Source organism: Trichomycterus rosablanca, chromosome 13 (genome assembly GCF_030014385.1).
Source record: "Trichomycterus rosablanca isolate fTriRos1 chromosome 13, fTriRos1.hap1, whole genome shotgun sequence".
NCBI classification, from domain to species: domain Eukaryota; kingdom Metazoa; phylum Chordata; class Actinopteri; order Siluriformes; family Trichomycteridae; genus Trichomycterus; species Trichomycterus rosablanca.
The window spans coordinates 19,405,312-19,423,391 of NC_086000.1; the positions used below are offsets into that span (position 1 = coordinate 19,405,312).

Here is an 18,080-nt window from a genome sequence, read left to right on the forward strand (position 1 = left end):
AGTGACAGTGATGTTTTTAAAAACTCCAGCAGCGCTGCTGTGTCTTATCCACTCATAACAGCACAACACACACTAACACACCACCACCATGTCAGTGTCAATGCAATACTGAAAATTACCCACCACCCAAATAATACCCAAATAATATAAGTATTAATACATAATTAGTTACTACTTACAAAATGTAGATCTGCTTAGGGCATGAATGACAGTAGTCATATTCTGAATAAGAATACTGCTACAATAAAATGTTACTGGATGTGTACATGGTATACATGATTAGAAGTGTAGAGATAGAAGTCAATGCTTTGTATGATGTCCAAAACCCAGTTCCAGCTGGTTTAGATCAGATTACGCTTTTAAAGTTGTTGGGTGACATTACTGTCATTTGGCAAATATTGGTTTCCTGTTTAGTTTGGTTAGGTAACAAATATAAGTCAAATTAATATTAATGTACAGTACATATCGGTTTCATTGGAAATTACATATTATCAAATTTTACATTTGTTTACACTTACAAGAATAACACAATACTCTTATACTATTATTTTATTCTTGATACTGCTGTAATTTTGCCCTTTCTGGTATGAATTCTCTAATTTGAGGACTTCTAGTGGCTAAAAAAAATCTTTACCTGATCATCTGGAGTTGCATGTTCGCTTTATAAAGCCAAAGCCATCTGTAGCTATCAGATTAGGGGATTATTGCTTTCTGGGTGAAAAGGATGATTATGTATCTCCTCTTTTTAATCATTACCACAACATTCTATTTGTATGACAAGGCATTTGGTATTCTTACGGCTGTTCTTGGCCAGGACAGATGTGACCCAAGTGGTAGTGCATTAGGGAACTGGAAATAACTCGATTCTGAGAAAAACAGTTATATGTATTTTGAAAGAATCACATGTTATCCCTCACCCTGCCAGTTTAGTATTACACAATAGAAAAGTGAAAGGAAAATGGGTAATGAATAAATTGGGAGAAAAAAAAATATTCAACAATTTCTTCAGGGAAAAAAGTCTTAAATTTGAATTGGACTGAATAAGGGCAGATCCCTGTAAATTAAAACTGTTTACCTGCCACTATAACTGAACAAAAGTAAAAGGACTGCAACAAAAACAAATGACTACCCTAGATCGAACTATTGCAACATGAAGCTGGCTCAGTGATCTGAAGTTTCTTTAAATCTCATTTGGGTTGCTCAGATTGCTACATCTTGTGTCCTTACCTGGCAAAGAAAAACTAATATAATTTCTACTTATGCAGTTGACTGTAGCTGCCTGTTAAGTTCTGCAGTGACCTGAAAGTCCTGCTAATGACCCTTGAAGACTAAAGAGCCAAAAGGCTTTATCTAGTACTGATCTATTTAAACAGATTAGCCCATGGTGAGCCCTTTGTTTAACCTTTGTCAATCCTTAGGAATACTTTTAACATAGCCAAGACGTGTATCTTACATTGCCCTAAATTGTAGCATTGTTTTTAAAGCTAATTTGAATTGTCTGTAGGTGTTTTTAATCCAGATTAACCTGATCTGTACTTTGCTTCAAACATTTGTTAACTCATTAATTATGATTAATAATTATATAGATGTGACATTAATAAACATTGCTCTTTTTTAATATTTAAAAAAAAATTTCTTAAAATTGAAGATTTGAAAAATCTAATTAATTTTTTTTTTGTTAATATTATTAAGTACTGTTTAGGTAATGACTCTGATTTACCCAGATTTCTTATTGGAATCCTAACTATTTCTTCTTTATCCTCCCACCCCTTCCAGTAGTAATAACGTTTTGTACAACTGGTTATATGTAACCACTTCAAGCTCTTTTTTCTCCCCTGTGTACAATTATATACATGATATCATAAAAAATCATCTTTACACCTCATACCTGACTGGTAGTCAGTAAAAACCCCAGGAGCGTTGACTGACCAAGGAACACTTGGAAGCAGTGCGGCTCTTTTCTGTATTGCCCAGATTCACATTGATTGAATGCAGTTATAATTTAATGTAGTCATATGGTCCAAACACAGTGGCCAGAGGCCAGGATAATCCCCTTTCATGGTTCTGCTACTGACTCACTGGATGAAATCTTGAATGAACTGCCTGACTCATGTAAGTGAAAGGGGGGGGTCACTTATCATGTCCAATTTCAGCCACTGCAGTAAGATAATTCAAGCATCTCTGTTTGAGGTCATGACTCCCAGATGTCTGTCCTGACTAATAGCTGCTTGTGTCCATGTAAAAATGACCTTTTGCCAAACGTGGTCACTGCAAATAGGACATAATATGTTTAGTATGTGTGTAGTAGCATATTATGTTAAACTTGCTCAATTTTAAGTTGTTTTCTTAACTAGTTAATAAGGTAGTTCCAAATAAATATAGGAAAATAGAAATGTAGACTTTTTGTACACAAGTGAAAACAGAAATGTATATTATTTGCAGCTGAGTGAAAATAACAAGGTATTATATTTATACCCAGTTTAGTCATTGCTAGTTTGTAACCACTAGCGAAGTCTACCTCTATCAGACAACTAGACTCAACAGCGAGGTTTCATAAGTAAAGTAAATACACAGATGTTTAAATCTAAAGATAGCTAACTTTGTTTAGCAGCTTACCATTTTAGCTATTTTAGCTATGTTGCTGGTATTATTGTGTAAATAAACCCTAATTCTGAGCTGAACCTTATGCTGAGCTGAAAGACAAATCAGAATATTTAATTGATCAGATCATTTAATCAACATTTATTATGAATCTCATTGTATTGGTTATATGTTGGCAGCATTATATTCGCTTTGCATTCTACTGTTAACAGATGGGTATGATTTTAAAGATGTTGGGTGACGTTATTGTCATTTGGCAAATATTGTGTTCCTGTTTGTTTGGTTAGGTAACGAATCAGGTGGTCAGTCAGAATAACTATGTATTGTTTTTTTAGTTACCAATTACTGTAAAGCCAAAGGTGGATTCAAACCATGCAGCACACCTGTCTGGAAACCTCAGTATCATAATTATAGTTTTCTATTTATTATTTAGGTTGAACCATACTGATTTAACAGGATGTCCTATTAAATCCTGTCTTTGGTTAAACTTCTGCTCAGTATTTCAACAATTTACCAACATTTATCTAAATCAGAAGTTCCAACAGACTGTGTGATTGATGACTAAGAAAAAAATGTTCTAGTGCTCATCAAGACTTTTACTGCTTTGATCCAAATGAGCAATGTCAGAGTATTTATCATTCCATTTGTGACCAGATGTTTTCTATAGCTTGAGGGCAAACAGGATTCCCCAATTTGACATTAGTCAACCATGAAAAAGTGACTTAGAAATTCCAGAGCTTAAGGTCATTTATCATTACATCACATACAGTTATAATAAAGATGGTTCCAAAAGCTCAAATATTTTTGAGACTAGGGCTTTAAATTATTAAGCTTCCAAGAATATAAGTGATTTGTGTGTGCTGTCCAATAGATTGGACAGATTGATAGTTTGTGATTTACCAAAATAAGTAAATATGTGTCAAATACACTTTTGCTTGTTATTATTTTAGCTGCACATGGCAACGTCAGATCTCAGAGTCAGCTTTTCTGGATTATCTTGGCTTTTTATGATTTAAAATTGTAAAAAAAAAATCATTATTGATGTCTGTGGTGAATTTTGTAACAGTGTTATATGAATGGTGCATCAAATCAATAACTAGTCATCAATCTAATTTACACCATTTAGGAAAAATGCCTTAGAAATTCATTAGGGATACAAAACAGACAAGCAATATAACATAGGCACTGATCACAAATCAGCTTCCATGTTTTATGCTGGTATTAACAAGTCTGCACATACTTTCTTATGTAATCCCTTAGTGAATAAACCTATGTTAAGTAAGACACGTTTTGGAACAAAAACAACGTGAAGCTAAAACTGCTGGTGTAGGAGTTTGTCTTGCAAGACTACAGTTCCGCAGGACTCCAATGCACAAACCACTAGTGGAACATCGAGGGAATTGGGGGGGGGGTGCTTGCTGATAGTTTTTGAATAACTGGCGTGGCCAGTGTGTGGAGTTCTCATTACATTTCAGATTACCTTACGTCTAATCACAGTCTGTGCTGCACTAGCACTTTTTGGTGTCCTGAGAATGTTTCATCCCCAAGTATTTTAAAATAAAAACAATTTAAGTCTTGTTTTTATGTACAGTCATTACAGTTGTGCATCACAATGCACAGCCACTTTCTATACTGTTTTTATTTAGCTTTTGGTCATTGCATTCTGTTTACAGTGCACAGTCACTTTTATATATTTTTTTAATGCTTTTCTTACATATTTATTACATATTACTGCCGTGTATGCATTATCAGTATGAATGCCCAGTGCATTGTATTATTTTTATATTCCATACTGAGATACATTTGAGTTTACCAGTTTCTTGATAACTGCAAGAACAGCTGTAGGTGACTGGAGTATATCCCTGAACCACTCAGCACAAAGCATTAATATTAACTTAACAGTAAATTACACACACAATTATTCAATTACTTAAGGGCAATTTAGAGTAACCAGTCCAAAAAAGAATAATATTGGAAGCAGAAAGAAAACCAAAGTACTCAGAAGAAACCCATGCAGACACAGAGAATTCCCAGTAGACAGCTGGCTGAGAAGATTTCCTGCATGAGTAACAATGATGAAGGAGCTTCCTAAAATTCTCAGGGCCAAAGTGATAAAATATCTCTGGATATAAAAAAGGAAACACCTCTAGTGTTAAAAGTTAATGGACCTACAAATCATCCCTGTACTGGTACACAAGACAAGATATCACAATGTACTCTGAGAGAAGCCAGCGGTCACACTAATAGAGTTAGGATGACCTGGAAGCAGCAGCTAACCAGTGGGAAAAATAACCAGTATCTCTCTACATGCCAGAAAAAAAAAATCTCTGCTTGCAAAAGAAGCACTGAGTATTTTCAACAATATGCTTCTCTGCACATGGTACAGCCTTATATGTCATTAAATATTAAATATTGTTACTTACAATCTATACCAGCCTTACGTTGTAAACCAAAATAACACCTCCATATGTACTCTCAGGTCCTGTTGTTGTAGTGTGTTGTCTGAGTGTTGTATAATGTGAATCTCTGAAGTGTGTACTATTACTTTTGACTCTTGATTTATGTAACTTGCTACTGAGGCCTTAATTTCCTTCGGGATTAATAAAGTATCTCTATCCTACCTACCTACCTACCTGCCTGCCTGCCTGCCTGCCTGCCTGCCTGCCTGCCTGCCTGCCTGCCTGCCTCCCTCCCTCCCTCCCTCCCTCCCTCCCTCCCTCCCTCCCTACCTACCTCCCTCCCTCCCTCCCTACCTACCTCCCTCCCTCCCTCCCTACCTACCTCCCTCTATCTATCTATTAAAGGAAACATAAAAAGCAATAAACCGGGACATTGTAAAAGAGATTTTACTCTCTGTGGCCAAGAAACTTGGAAGACGCAAGGTGAATGTGCTTGCATGGCCTCTTTAATTTGACCTACTGAAAATGTATAGATGATTGTGAAGGGGGTTTGTAAATTTGGAAAACTGAGGACAATTTGCAGACAGGTGTGGGGCAAATTGAAACCACAAGGCTGCAAAAAGCTAAATGTTTCTTCCCTGAATCTATATATACACTGCCCATTACATGTACATTGATGTTTTGAAATATGCAATAAAAAGAAGAATCTGTGATTTGTTCATTCTCCTAAACCTTTATTTAACTGATAAAAGTAAAAAAGAAAAGATGTGTAGTTCCTACTTGTGTCCTCACAGGGGCGTTCATCACAGTTTAGTTAATATACTGTACAAAACCACTGACTGGCATGTCTGCCCTTGCCCACTGCTTCTTTTCCATGATTCACACATAATGCTGTGATTTATGCCAAAAGAATTTTCCACATGGAGGTGGTTTGGTGAAAAGCTTCCTATCTGAGCTCATCTGACTGTGCCACATCAATAAACCAGATGCTAAATATACTAAGTTTCCAGTTTAAAAAATAAAACTTCTGGTGCAAAGAGAACACTAAATTCAAAATATTACAACCTTTAAAACCGTGGAATTATTATTATTATCTTATAAAATGTAAGAGCAAGCAAGGACCGATTTTATGCTGTAGTGTTTTTGTAAATGAGGAAAAAGCATAGAGATTGCAAAAGAGCTATAAATCATTTATAGGAGACAGTCTGAACATGTTACTTTGCAAAGTCTGCAGTTTGAGGTTGGTGCTTATTTTAAACGGTTGTCATTAATTGAGAGCATGTGTAAATGAGGAAATTAGCAAAGACTGTTAACATAAGGATTATTTAATAAACAGAACTTTAAAGGACATTCTGTCCACGTTATACTCATTATATTACATTTGTTAGTATGTGACTAAATATATCATTGAAAACAAATGTGCAGATGTTTGATTGTTATAATAATAATAATTATAATGCACCCCATGTTTGTTAAGTAAATAATAATTAAATATAATTAATGTGTTACTGTTGATGGTTATATAATTCTGTCTCAGATATTTGTCCAAAATTCTTCAAGGACATCAGTTAATCCAGATTAATCCAGAAGCCTTTTGGATTAAAATGCTTTTCTTTCATAAAAAGATTTTCTCTGAAATGGATGTTTAAAGTGCCTCCAGCTGTGGCTTTTGATAATAAGCCACCTAGACTCATATAAGCAGCTACCTTATAATTGCTCAACATGGCTTTTATTTCCTACACTTCAGATCTATCACATCATTTGTATGGCTGTTAGTGGTGCTTAGCATTAAAGTAAAATAATCTTAAAGTCTTAATCTTGCTTTCTCAAACAGGATCTGCAGTGAGGAGTCATCAGAAGAACAGGTCAACTGAACTCTTTGAAAGCAATCATTAAATGTATGTTTGGAGAAGAGCAAAGAGGGCACAACATCATGGTGTGACTTGTCATTCTCTCAATGACAGTCACCTCTGACTCGTGAGTGCTGATGCTCTCCAGGTGGCAGGTTTTCTATTTATATCATGGCTTCCTTCTGACCTCTTTGTCAGCTCATTCTGTAAAGGGGAAGAATGCGCCTCGCTAGAGAAAAATAGAGGCGAGTCCCCACACATAGTAGAAAATAAAATAGATTCCTTGTGCAGATTCTTAATCCAACATATAATAATACTGTGGTTAAAAGCCATAGATTAAATGGAAAGATTTTGAAATAATAAAGCAGCCAACTGATAAGTACAAAGGAACAATGAAACCAAATTCAATATCCACAATCTGCTATGGAGAAAGTGGACAGAAAAGGGATAGTGCAGAAATGAGAACTGGATAGTGCGATATGAAAGGCTACTTTTCACTCACAACAAACCAAGTTCTCAGAAAGAGGACAGTAGGGGAACTTTCTCTGCCACCCGGTGTTGGCCCTTAACAGGATGACACCCCAACCATGCTCCAAGTGTGCACCAAGTGGATTTACAAATGTATCTTATCCCAGGAAATTGGGATGTCACGGCATATCTGGGGACTTTCACAAGGCCCTAAACACCAAAATACTGGGTGAATTAAAAACTGCCACCTGGAGTGCATCAGCAAACACAAGTCACAGGTGACTGTCAAAAAGAGAACGACAAGTCACACTGTGACTCTGTGCCCCCTAACTGCTTAGTAATCGCATGTTACTATTATTATTTTATTATTAAAAAAAATCTTCTACTGCTTTTTACACAGTTTTTAAAATATTAAAATATAAATATTAATAAAATATTTACTGATATTACTGTTTTACTTAAATACCGCATAGCTTTTACACTGCTTGTGATAACTTAATGCTAATTATGATAAATGAAAACTTTGGTATAGCTTAATAAAATTTTCCTTGGGAAAAATATAATTATTTTTTAAGTATTTGGTATTTTGACATTCCATCATTCTAGATTTTACACTTACAAGAACAAAACACTGAGACTTATTAAACATTTTCAGTAGTTTTATTGAAAAATGCCTCTTCTGATTCAGAAATAAATAAGATATTAAGGCTGTGAATTCACAATGTGCATTAAAATGTAAATGAGCAATTCTATAAACATAGTCTTGCAACAAATTCCAATTGACATTAATTATATAAAACTATATTCTGGTCCTAAAATGTACGTACTAAACATACAGCACAGTCATGCAATTCCACTTTTGATAAAAATGAGCTGTGAGTTGGTATACAACAGTTACATACATTGAATAATGAAAGAAAAGCCTGGTCTAATAATGAGATAATTATAACCAACAGCCCTCAGATGTGAGGTAACAAAACTGTATTGCAACGAAAACTCTATTTAGTTTACGTCTATACATTTTATCCTTGATACTTTACACTGAATAGTGATCTTTTGGTTAGTGCATTGAACATTAATCCCATATAAACAAAAAATGCAGTTGTGTTGAAGGCACAAAACGTTTGTGGGGAAAGAATAAGCACATGTTTAAATTTGAATACGAATGAAGCCTGTTCGAATGCATTTATTTCTGCAGGTTGTCCTTCACATATGTAAAATTTAAAGATATATATTTTTATGTTTCTATCCTTTCAGTTTCTTCTGGATAGTTATCTCCCACGCTGGTTTCGTAAACCGGGAGAATGTATCTCTGTCACAGTATCTTCTTCTGGTTCCGCAGGCACTACACGGGTATCAGGCGCAGGTAGGTAGCCGCCTGATTGGAAATATTATTTATCCAATTGAACATATGCATTTTTAAGTAACAGCTGATTATCTGAAGTAAAATGAAGGTGTAACATCAATATTGAACAATTCTTGAAGTCTACAATCATTGCCAGTTCTTGGCACAAAGTATCAAAAAAGAGATAAAAAGCTACAAACCCAAAGTGGTTACACTAAGACCACAGATTTTGACTGAGCTAATGGCTTATGGCACATTAAGCTATCAAAGCATTAAATAAAACACAATGAAATAAAGAAGAAAAAAGTGGCTAGCTTGTTAAAACACAGTTTTTTTTGCAAACATAATCAAGGATATCATGTAGAAACAGCACATGCTGCATTTTTACCTGAGCAGAGGCTGTATTTATAAAAAAGCATTGTAAAAAATTATAAAATAAAATAGTTAAAGGTTATGTTCGCAGTCAGCATGAAGCAAGTTAAAAGGCACAAGCTTGATGGCTGCATCACCTGCATAACTGAAACTCATTTACAAGGTTCATTTACAAACTCCCCACCCTCATTTGTTATTACCACTGTCAAACTGTCAAAGTAATATTCTTCATGGTTAGTAGTTTTTTCATGCTTCTTCAGCAAAAGGAGGCTCACTTTTGCTGTTTGCTGCTTTGGTGTTCAACTAGACCACATGTATATAACCATCAGTGCCGCCAGCCTGAGCGGTAGAGGTGAGCTGGTATTAGTAGCAGTCCAGTCCTTTGTTTGGTTTGATTAGGTGAGCAAATGTTCATCCTTAAAAGCGTATTAGCAAGTGCGTTGATCCCTTTTGTTTCAAGATGTCAGAGAGGGCACACAGCTTATTTTGCATACTATGCCATACCTGAAATGGGTTTAATATAGCGTTAGCGCAATGTTATAGCTTATTAAGTTTATGTGTGAATTAAACATGCATGCGTTTTATTTGTGGTCATCTCGCTATTCAGCTCAGTCGTTATAACTGGCAAGCTTACCTGGGTATCCGTTGTATGGTATTCCAACACACTGAGATGAATCACAGTAACCTGCAGGTCCAAGTGGTCCTCTGGTTCCTGGAGTACCCTGGCGCCCTGGTGGCCCGCGGGGTCCATCTGAGCCTGCGGAACCAGGAGGACCAGTCTGGGATATTCCTGGTGGGCCTGAAGAAAAGCAAGAAACAGAGGCAGAAAACCATCAGACTCACTGACATCATGCTTATAGCTCAATGGGAATTGGAAAGAAATCTGGTTTCTACACTGTAATTTAAATATTTGGACTGCCAAATTAAAAGGGAGTAGGGGTTAGGGAAGTCTCTGTGGAGCTCCTCTTTTGCCCCTTTCTGTCTAGACACCGCAAACCATGTTTGGAATTGTTTCAAGCCCTTTTCTCAGTATGAAGTCAGCACATGTGTTGTCAATGAGACCCCCTGGAGAAAAACTTTTTTTTGCCATTCCCCTGATTTTCAGTTATTTGTACTTTTATAATATCCATCATTTTTATTCAGATAGAATTTGGCAGAAGTTGTGCAAACAACAACAACAAAATATTTAGGCTTTAAGCAAACAGACCTCTATTCACTTTTTATTTATAGGAAACCTGAGCCCTAGTGTACGTGATTGGCACACTTTATAGGAATTAAACTTGGTAACTGTTCAACGTAAATTGCCTCAGATCCCTGATCCTTTGATCTCTATGCTAAGCAATGTATGGATTACTGAATGCTGTTATTATTTATCTGATCCTTAATGGAGCAGATGCAATTTATCTAAAGCGACTTACAGTACTGTAACAGTATATTGTCTAAACAATTGAGGGTTAAGGGCCTTGCTCAAGGGCCCAAAAGCAGCAACTTGGCAGTTGCAGGGTTTAAACCAGCAACCTTTTAATTACCAGTCTAGTACCTTAACAACTAGGCTACAACCACCCTACAAAGGAAGCTTATTCCAGTAACATTTATTACTGAATTGAGAACAGGCATGTGTAATTTTATTTAAGTCTCAAAAACTATTTCCACTGAGATGGAGATGCAGTGGATTTGTTTTTATAACTTATAGAAGTGTTAATGTGTAAAGTGAGGCATACAATAATTATGTCACAGACTGTTCTAGCACCACAGAGTCTACTTTCAACTATACTGAACAGTTTGTATGTGCAATGGGTGTGGAAAACCCCATCATGCCCACCTTCCATGTCATTACTTGCCAGTGGGGAAGGGATGGGGGCTCACAGAGACACAGATGACTCATTGTGACAATTTACCTGACGGTGTCAATGTCTGTGGTAGTTTGCTCCAGGTGGAGGTGTCTCTATTTAATCACTGTATCATTTCTGTTGAGTTGCTGGCTTCTGTTGTAACAGTAGCTTTTGACTGTGGCTCTTCAGTCACAGTATTGTTCTACCTCGGTTAAATATCCTGCACAGTGGCTTCATCCTTAATACTCAGAGCTACTGGGTTCCACCTAGAACCCAAGGAGGCACCAGGTTACAGTATTATTGTATGTCAAATAATGAGTAAAAAGGGTGATGTTAGTATCAGTCTTGATTTAGCCATCATTTTATTTGTTGTTTATACTATCAAATCTTCTATTAAAGGTGCAATTATTTAGATCATGTTAAAGAGCTTTTAATAGAACTACTTGATAAGTCTTATATGAAAAGAGATCTTTTTTAAATCATGTATTTGAGTTAAAGAAAACCGTATACATAAAACAGAATAGTCTAAATAGTCTAAGTTTGCATCTAGGTTTATTAATCAGTGTTGAAGCATGGGATGTTGACTTGGCTAGTGATTCATTGGCTATACAATGAAATACAAATACAGTCAGTTGCAGAGATTACTTAGATGAGTTAAATGTCACACTTAATTAGTCAAATACATACCAGGTGGTCCGGGCATTCCCCTCTGTCCCTGAGAGCCAACACCTGGACTTCCTCTCTCGCCCTTTTCTCCAGGTTGCCCTGCAATGTTAGAGAAGGTTGGAGTCAAAATTAAGCCAACTGTTATGCTAAAACTATTTTACAGTGCTTAATTATATACAAAACAGGATCTTCATTTCATTATTACACTGAGCAGTGCAGATCTTAAAAAAGCCCTACTTGTTTATATCCTATAAGAATTTTTATTTGACAGAGCTTTTTCCTTTTACCTTTACTCTTACACATGCATCCAATACTTTACTGTGCTATAAATCTATAAATGCCAAAAATTTACATTTACAGGAACCAGACATCGTATTTACATTCGTATCTTGTTAGTAACAAATTACAGTGCATTCCTAAGACATTTAGCTAAGCTTTGAACAAAGAGAACACTGTAACTTAATGGCCCTTACAGCTATAGTCCCAAAGCCTCACAAGTGCCATAACTCACAAACAGCTCTCATCACTATACTAAAACTGACTACACATCTAAAAAAACATACCATAAAAAGAAGAAAAAAAAATCCATAATTTATCTCACACTGAGTGGTAATATGCTTACCTTGTTCTCCTTGGGACCCGGGTAAACCAGGGTTTCCAGGGAAACCATTGCGTGCTGGCTGCCCAGGTTCTCCACGAGATCCCTGGCTCCCTGGAGGACCTGGAGGCCCAGCAGGACCAGGATTGTTGTTGCGGTAACCACTAGGAATCTGGTTCATCATCGTGTCAATTCTGCTCATTTGTCCTGTAAGAAAATGTAATAACCCCTCAGTTGGGACTCTCCCAAACAGCACTGACTTTTGATAATTACCTAACTATGTCCTGCTACTGATTATATTAATGGTTTAAAAATGTATGATTGAGGCATAACTCACTGTTAACCAGCTGCTCACAGACTTGTCTAGCTATAGATCTCATCATGTTTTGAGAAGCAGTATCTCCCTATAGAATATAAAGCATAATAAACAGCAATTCAAATGTCCTTAAACATCTGTTCTTCGTTAACAAAAATAACAGCAGCACATACCCTTTCACCCTTTTCTCCTTTAATGCCTGCAGATCCCTGTAAAGGAGAGTGTATAGCATGAATACGGTGAATTAAATGAATGGTAAAGCCTATTTGTTACAAAACAGAATGTGTGAATTGGTTAAACCAGAAGTAATACATACAGCAAGACCTGGCTCTCCAGTATTTCCAGATTTTCCAGGGTTTCCAGGCATTCCAGGAGCTCCCGGGGTTCCCTACAAACATTTACACAGAATCTTATAAAACATGGCAAAGTACTTTTATATTATATAACAATGAACAAAGATTTATTGAAATACATGGATCACTGACAAATGCAAGTTTCAAAATGAGCTAAGTTTTAAATTAATAATTAAACAAAACATTTGGAAGCTGATAGGCATTTTTATTTCCTCAGTAAATGTCAGGGGGCGTTACCACACATTATAAAGTATATCCAGAATTATTTTCAGGTCAAGGAGTGGGTATGGAGGAGGGACTCATTGTGTAAGGAATGTAGAAGGCTGGGCTCAGAGCCATGCAGAAGTTTCCATGGTCCAGTCAGGGGCAGTAAAAGCTAAATAGCTTGGCCACTGATTGTAATGTAATAAAGACAAAAACCCACCTATGTTGTGTCACATATTAGGACATGGCCAAAGCTCTAACTTTCCAGAGTTTTCAGGCTTTGGAGGTAGCACTGACATTGATTAGACCTTTAAAATGTTTGCTTATATAAATAACATTTCTGTTAAACTAAATACTTGATAGTGATTTTGAACAGAATCATTATGAGTGCTCGGGTGGCTGGTGGTAAAACACACCAGATGTCAGTTCAATAAAGCACACCAGAACTAACATCTTGAGCTCGCGAGTTAAAATCTCAGCTCTGCTACTGGTCAGCCAGGCTGCTATTATGACCTCTGCTGGCTGACTAATGGAATCTGCAGTGAAACGGGGAATGATGTAGACTAGTACATGACTATCTGTGCGTGATGCGGATCTCTGTATGAACTCGCCTTGTGCAAGTGACACTGCACACGTAGAAGAAGTCAAATACAATCGGGTGATTGGATACAGCTAGGTTTTTTAATTCTCTTTTTTAAATAAAAACTCTAACTCTAATTAAATAAAATTAATGTTAAGTGGATTTATTATGCAGTATAGTTCAATTTTAAGCACTAAAACATTTTTTTAACTAATCTGTGCAGCATCTACATACTAAAATACGGCTGGAATTGAATTAAAAAATGTCTAAAATCATTTTAAACATAGTAATTAAATGATTTTATTTTACTTTATTGTTGTTATTGTACAATAAGGTAAAACTTTAGGTATTAAACTATTTTAATTTATGGACTAGGACACACAAAAACAGGTCATTTGACATATACACTATTGCATACCATTGATCCGGGTGGTCCTCTAGGTCCAGAGGGGCCTTCAGGTCCTGGTTGTCCCTAAACAGAAAGGAACAATGTATAAGAAACTATACAACATGTGCATGCTAAAACCCTGCAAAGAGAGAATCCAATCATAAGAAGCATTAAAACATATACCTGAGGGGAGCCTAACATAATAGTCTAAGCTGAGTGAGAGCAGACATAGCATAACCTAATCTGGAAACATTCTCTTAAATAAGAAACTTGAAAGACTCTTACTCTTGCTCCAGAGGGGCCAACAGGACCGATAGGACCAGGAGCACCAAGGGGACCCTGAAGAAGAATAAGGAAATAACTAATTGTTAAGATTTTTAACATTTAGCAACATTATATACAGCTGAAAAGAGTATAACTGTTTTTATTTCTTTAATGTAGTAAATAAAATTAGGTTTGAAGCTTCCATGCTGTAAGCTGGCCTGTATAACTCTTTATATAGTCCTATAAGGTAACAGCAAAAATGTTAGGAGAAAATTAGTTAATTAAATTGCACAAAAAAGCCAACAAGTTGTTATAACAGCACTGTAGTTTATTTGGGCCTGTCGCTGAATGATTTTTTCGTAATTGCAAATCTTATACATCTTATACTTTTTATACCAGTTTCATTTCTCAGATTCCTCATTATACACTGACATTTTTTCTTTAAACATAAATTGTTACAAAGGAAAGAAACAATGTGGATATCTACTTTTCATTTTACTCAATACTAGAATGTCTGTGAATTATTCACTATAGTCATCACTTCAAGATGAACACAGTCATTGACCTCAGTCTCAATCACCACCGTTGGGACAAACTGGAATGTAGATTATGAGCCAGGTTTTCTCGTTCCGCATTAATGCCTGAGCACACATACGCTTGTTCTGTTTAATGGGCACAAATTGCCAAATACATGATTCAAATCTAGTGGAAAGTCTTCCCAGAACAGTGGATGTATCATTTCTTTTTCATTGTTACAAGAGTAGGAAGGATAAATAGATCATATTACACACTTATTTCACGTTTGAATCCTTTGCTTTGTGAAAGACCAGAAATAACTACTACGAAATGCTTTACATTGCATATACAATTCAGACAACACTTACTCTCTGACCAGGTTGTCCAGGGTCACCAGGATCTCCCTTTGGTCCAGGGCGCCCCTGAAAAAATCAGGAAAGAATTTGCACTCAATTACAGTAAAATGGAAACAGACTGCATAATCCTAAGGTAAGTTGAAGTGAGTTTTCTGGTTTTATTTATATGCACTGCAGAGCATATTCAATCACCTAACTCTATGAAACCTCCCCTCAGAAATGAACAGAAATGCTCACTGGGGACAAGTGGAAAATACCATGAACAGGAATTATGGAATATATGGATGTGCTTGACTCACAGGCTCTCCAGGAAGAGACAATCCATTGGGGCCTTGTGGACCTGGGGGTCCCATTGGGCCTGCAGATCCCTGCTCTCCACGAAAGCCCATTGGACCCTGAATGAAAAAGTGATAAAATCAGTAAGCATTTGTTCTGTAAAAATCTGATTTTTATAATAATCCATTCATGCATGCAATTTTATTACATAAAAAACTAAATACTCGAAATACTTTAAGTAGCATGGCTAGACGTAGGAATGATATTAGTGTACTTTCCAGCAGCAAGGTAGCTTAAAACACATTTTCTAAACTATTTAATTTATGAAGTACTCAAAGAGTGTTTATTAATGCAACAGTAATTTACCGCAGAACCAGGATCTCCTCTATCACCCCGTGTGCCTTTTGTACCAGGACTTCCCTGAAAAAACAACACACCCACAATCAAGACTCAACAGCAGGGGTTTCCAGTACTAAACCATATTGTCAGCTTCAGGCATTTTTAGGAATTAACATGCTGCCCAGTTCCCATATTTATAGCCGTTGTTGCGAGTGTTCTGCTGGTTTGACTCCAAGAGACTCCTCTAAAACATATGTAAGCCCATGCTGTGATACATGCTTATAACACCAATGTATTGACTTACGTACTAGCACAATAACACACAAGGAGGTGTTCTCTTGTTTTATATCCCACAACTTAATGCAAAGAGCAGAAGTGCTAAAGCCATTCCTGAAACCCTACACCACTCTGTCTTCATCATTAGAGGCAGAATTTGCTGAGCTCGCACGATGTCTTTGGGAACTGGGGAGTCTAATATACATTTAACAGGTTTACCGAAGGGCCGGCTGGTCCTTGGGGGCCCACGCTATCCTGAGCGCAAGTACAGGTGTGGGGAAGAGCTGGACATTTTGCTTCATCTCTCTGCAGGAAGAGAAAAAGGAAGTGAAACTATGGAATTCATTCAACTGAAAAAAGAGGCAGAAATCAAGACAGCTGTTTAATGACCTTAGATAGTAACCTCAGTGGGTCCATAGAATAAAGTCCTACAGGCATTTTAGGCAAGCAATAAAGCATGGTCATGAAATTGATCCGGGAAGCAGGAAATGAAATAGTTCAAACGACATTCTAGCCTATGAAAACAAGATCTTGTTCTTCTGTTTGCATTGGACGTAAATGTCTGATAAAAATGGTAACATTAAAAACCAGCAATAGTGTTTACATATAGCTGAATTTGCATATTTATAGATGCAACATCACAGAAGCATTTAATTAATATGCTATGCCTCATCTCACCATGTTTTGAAGCCAAATTAACTACAGATAAGTGCATATGCACATTTGTAGCAGTTTAGTATGCACAAAATGAAATTAAAGCTTTTCCAACATAAAATTTACCCACAAAGGTTAAAGTGAAAATAAATAAGATATTGTATATATATACAGAGGTATAGGAGTTATGTTTATAGACACTGTGAAATGTATCTTACTGTCGCTGGCAGGTCACAACATTTGTCTCGACTTGTCCAGCCCAAGCTGCAGACAAAATCAAACATCTGGAGCTGGAACTGTAAGAGAAAGGAAAGAAAATAAGGAAAGGATGTTACAGATGGCTTCTATTGTGCCGCAGGATTCAGGAACAGAAAAACATGCCCATATGCACATCACACACAGTGTGTTGGAATAGAAAGGAATAGGGACCAAAACAGTCACTAAAATTCACTGTTCTGTATGTTAAATTGTATCGCCTGGTTATAAAACAATAGAAAAAATAAAATGTCCTTATAGTTCAGATAGAGTCAGTAGAATAACTGTATTCATCATCCACTTATAAAACACATGATGTACACATTACCCCCCAACCTTTTAGTTAAAGACAACAGCTTTAAATTTGGGTAATACAATACATAAAATAAAATGGTATTAAAAACATATTGAGTTATTAAAACTAATAAACATTAATACATTTTTGATGTTAAAAAGTATTTTTCTCTGCCACTTCTGTGCAGTAAAATATTTCCACTAGAAATCTTCAACTTACGTAAGGCAGCATTATATTTTAATAACAACACTGTAAACTGTAGCAACACTGTACAATGTTGGGGTTTTACAGCAACTTCCTGTCTGATTTGCCACATATTCCATAACTCAGCTACTTCATGTAGCTAATTCAACCAGGTCTCAAATCTGAGTGCCATTCATTTTAATTTAAATGTTCTATTAGGCAAAATTATATTTCTAGTTTTGTCGATCTAGTGCTTTTGCAGTGTGTTATGTAATGTATAATGTGTACTTACTGTAGCTGACTGCCTCTTTGCACCACCAGACATTTTACCCAGGACTTCATAGCCATCTTTAGAGATGTTATTGGCCTCTTTGATGGGTTTCTCGGCCACCTCTTGGCAGTCAATGTTTAATTTGACATTTTTCGGTGAAATAGTGATGTGAAGCTGTAAAGCAAAACAGTATTGATAAATGTATTAAAAATGAACAATAAGACAGTCTGAGCTGTCAATTTATTTGATTAATTGTTTTAAAATGTTAAACACGGTTGTGATCTCACCCCTGAGATCTAGTCAGGTCAGTCTTTTCCAAGAAGATTTTGACCAAAATAACTAAAAGCTGTTTCAGTGAATAATAAAATGCTAACAGCATGTTTCAGTGAATGATGAAATCATAACCTGAGACCTTCTTGTAAA

The 18,080-nt window shown here is 36.3% G+C and overlaps 1 protein-coding gene across 1 annotated transcript in view; it reads right to left on the reverse strand.

Annotated features, from left to right (window-relative positions):
- Positions 1-7,996: 7,996 nt before the first annotated feature.
- col12a1a (collagen, type XII, alpha 1a) overlaps positions 7,997-18,080 on the reverse strand; it is a 71,207-nt gene continuing 61,123 nt past the window's right edge. The window contains exons 51-65 of the mRNA XM_063007941.1: positions 17,679-17,831; positions 16,872-16,949; positions 16,219-16,305; positions 15,751-15,804; positions 15,408-15,503; positions 15,121-15,174; positions 14,258-14,311; positions 14,003-14,056; positions 12,764-12,835; positions 12,621-12,656; positions 12,469-12,535; positions 12,156-12,338; positions 11,555-11,632; positions 9,670-9,834; positions 7,997-8,696 (exon numbers count right to left, since the gene is read on the reverse strand). Coding sequence (XP_062864011.1) covers positions 8,590-8,696; positions 9,670-9,834; positions 11,555-11,632; positions 12,156-12,338; positions 12,469-12,535; positions 12,621-12,656; positions 12,764-12,835; positions 14,003-14,056; positions 14,258-14,311; positions 15,121-15,174; positions 15,408-15,503; positions 15,751-15,804; positions 16,219-16,305; positions 16,872-16,949; positions 17,679-17,831 — 1,338 coding nt within the window. The 3' untranslated portion in view covers positions 7,997-8,589. The remainder of the gene's footprint in view (positions 8,697-9,669; positions 9,835-11,554; positions 11,633-12,155; positions 12,339-12,468; positions 12,536-12,620; positions 12,657-12,763; positions 12,836-14,002; positions 14,057-14,257; positions 14,312-15,120; positions 15,175-15,407; positions 15,504-15,750; positions 15,805-16,218; positions 16,306-16,871; positions 16,950-17,678; positions 17,832-18,080) is intronic.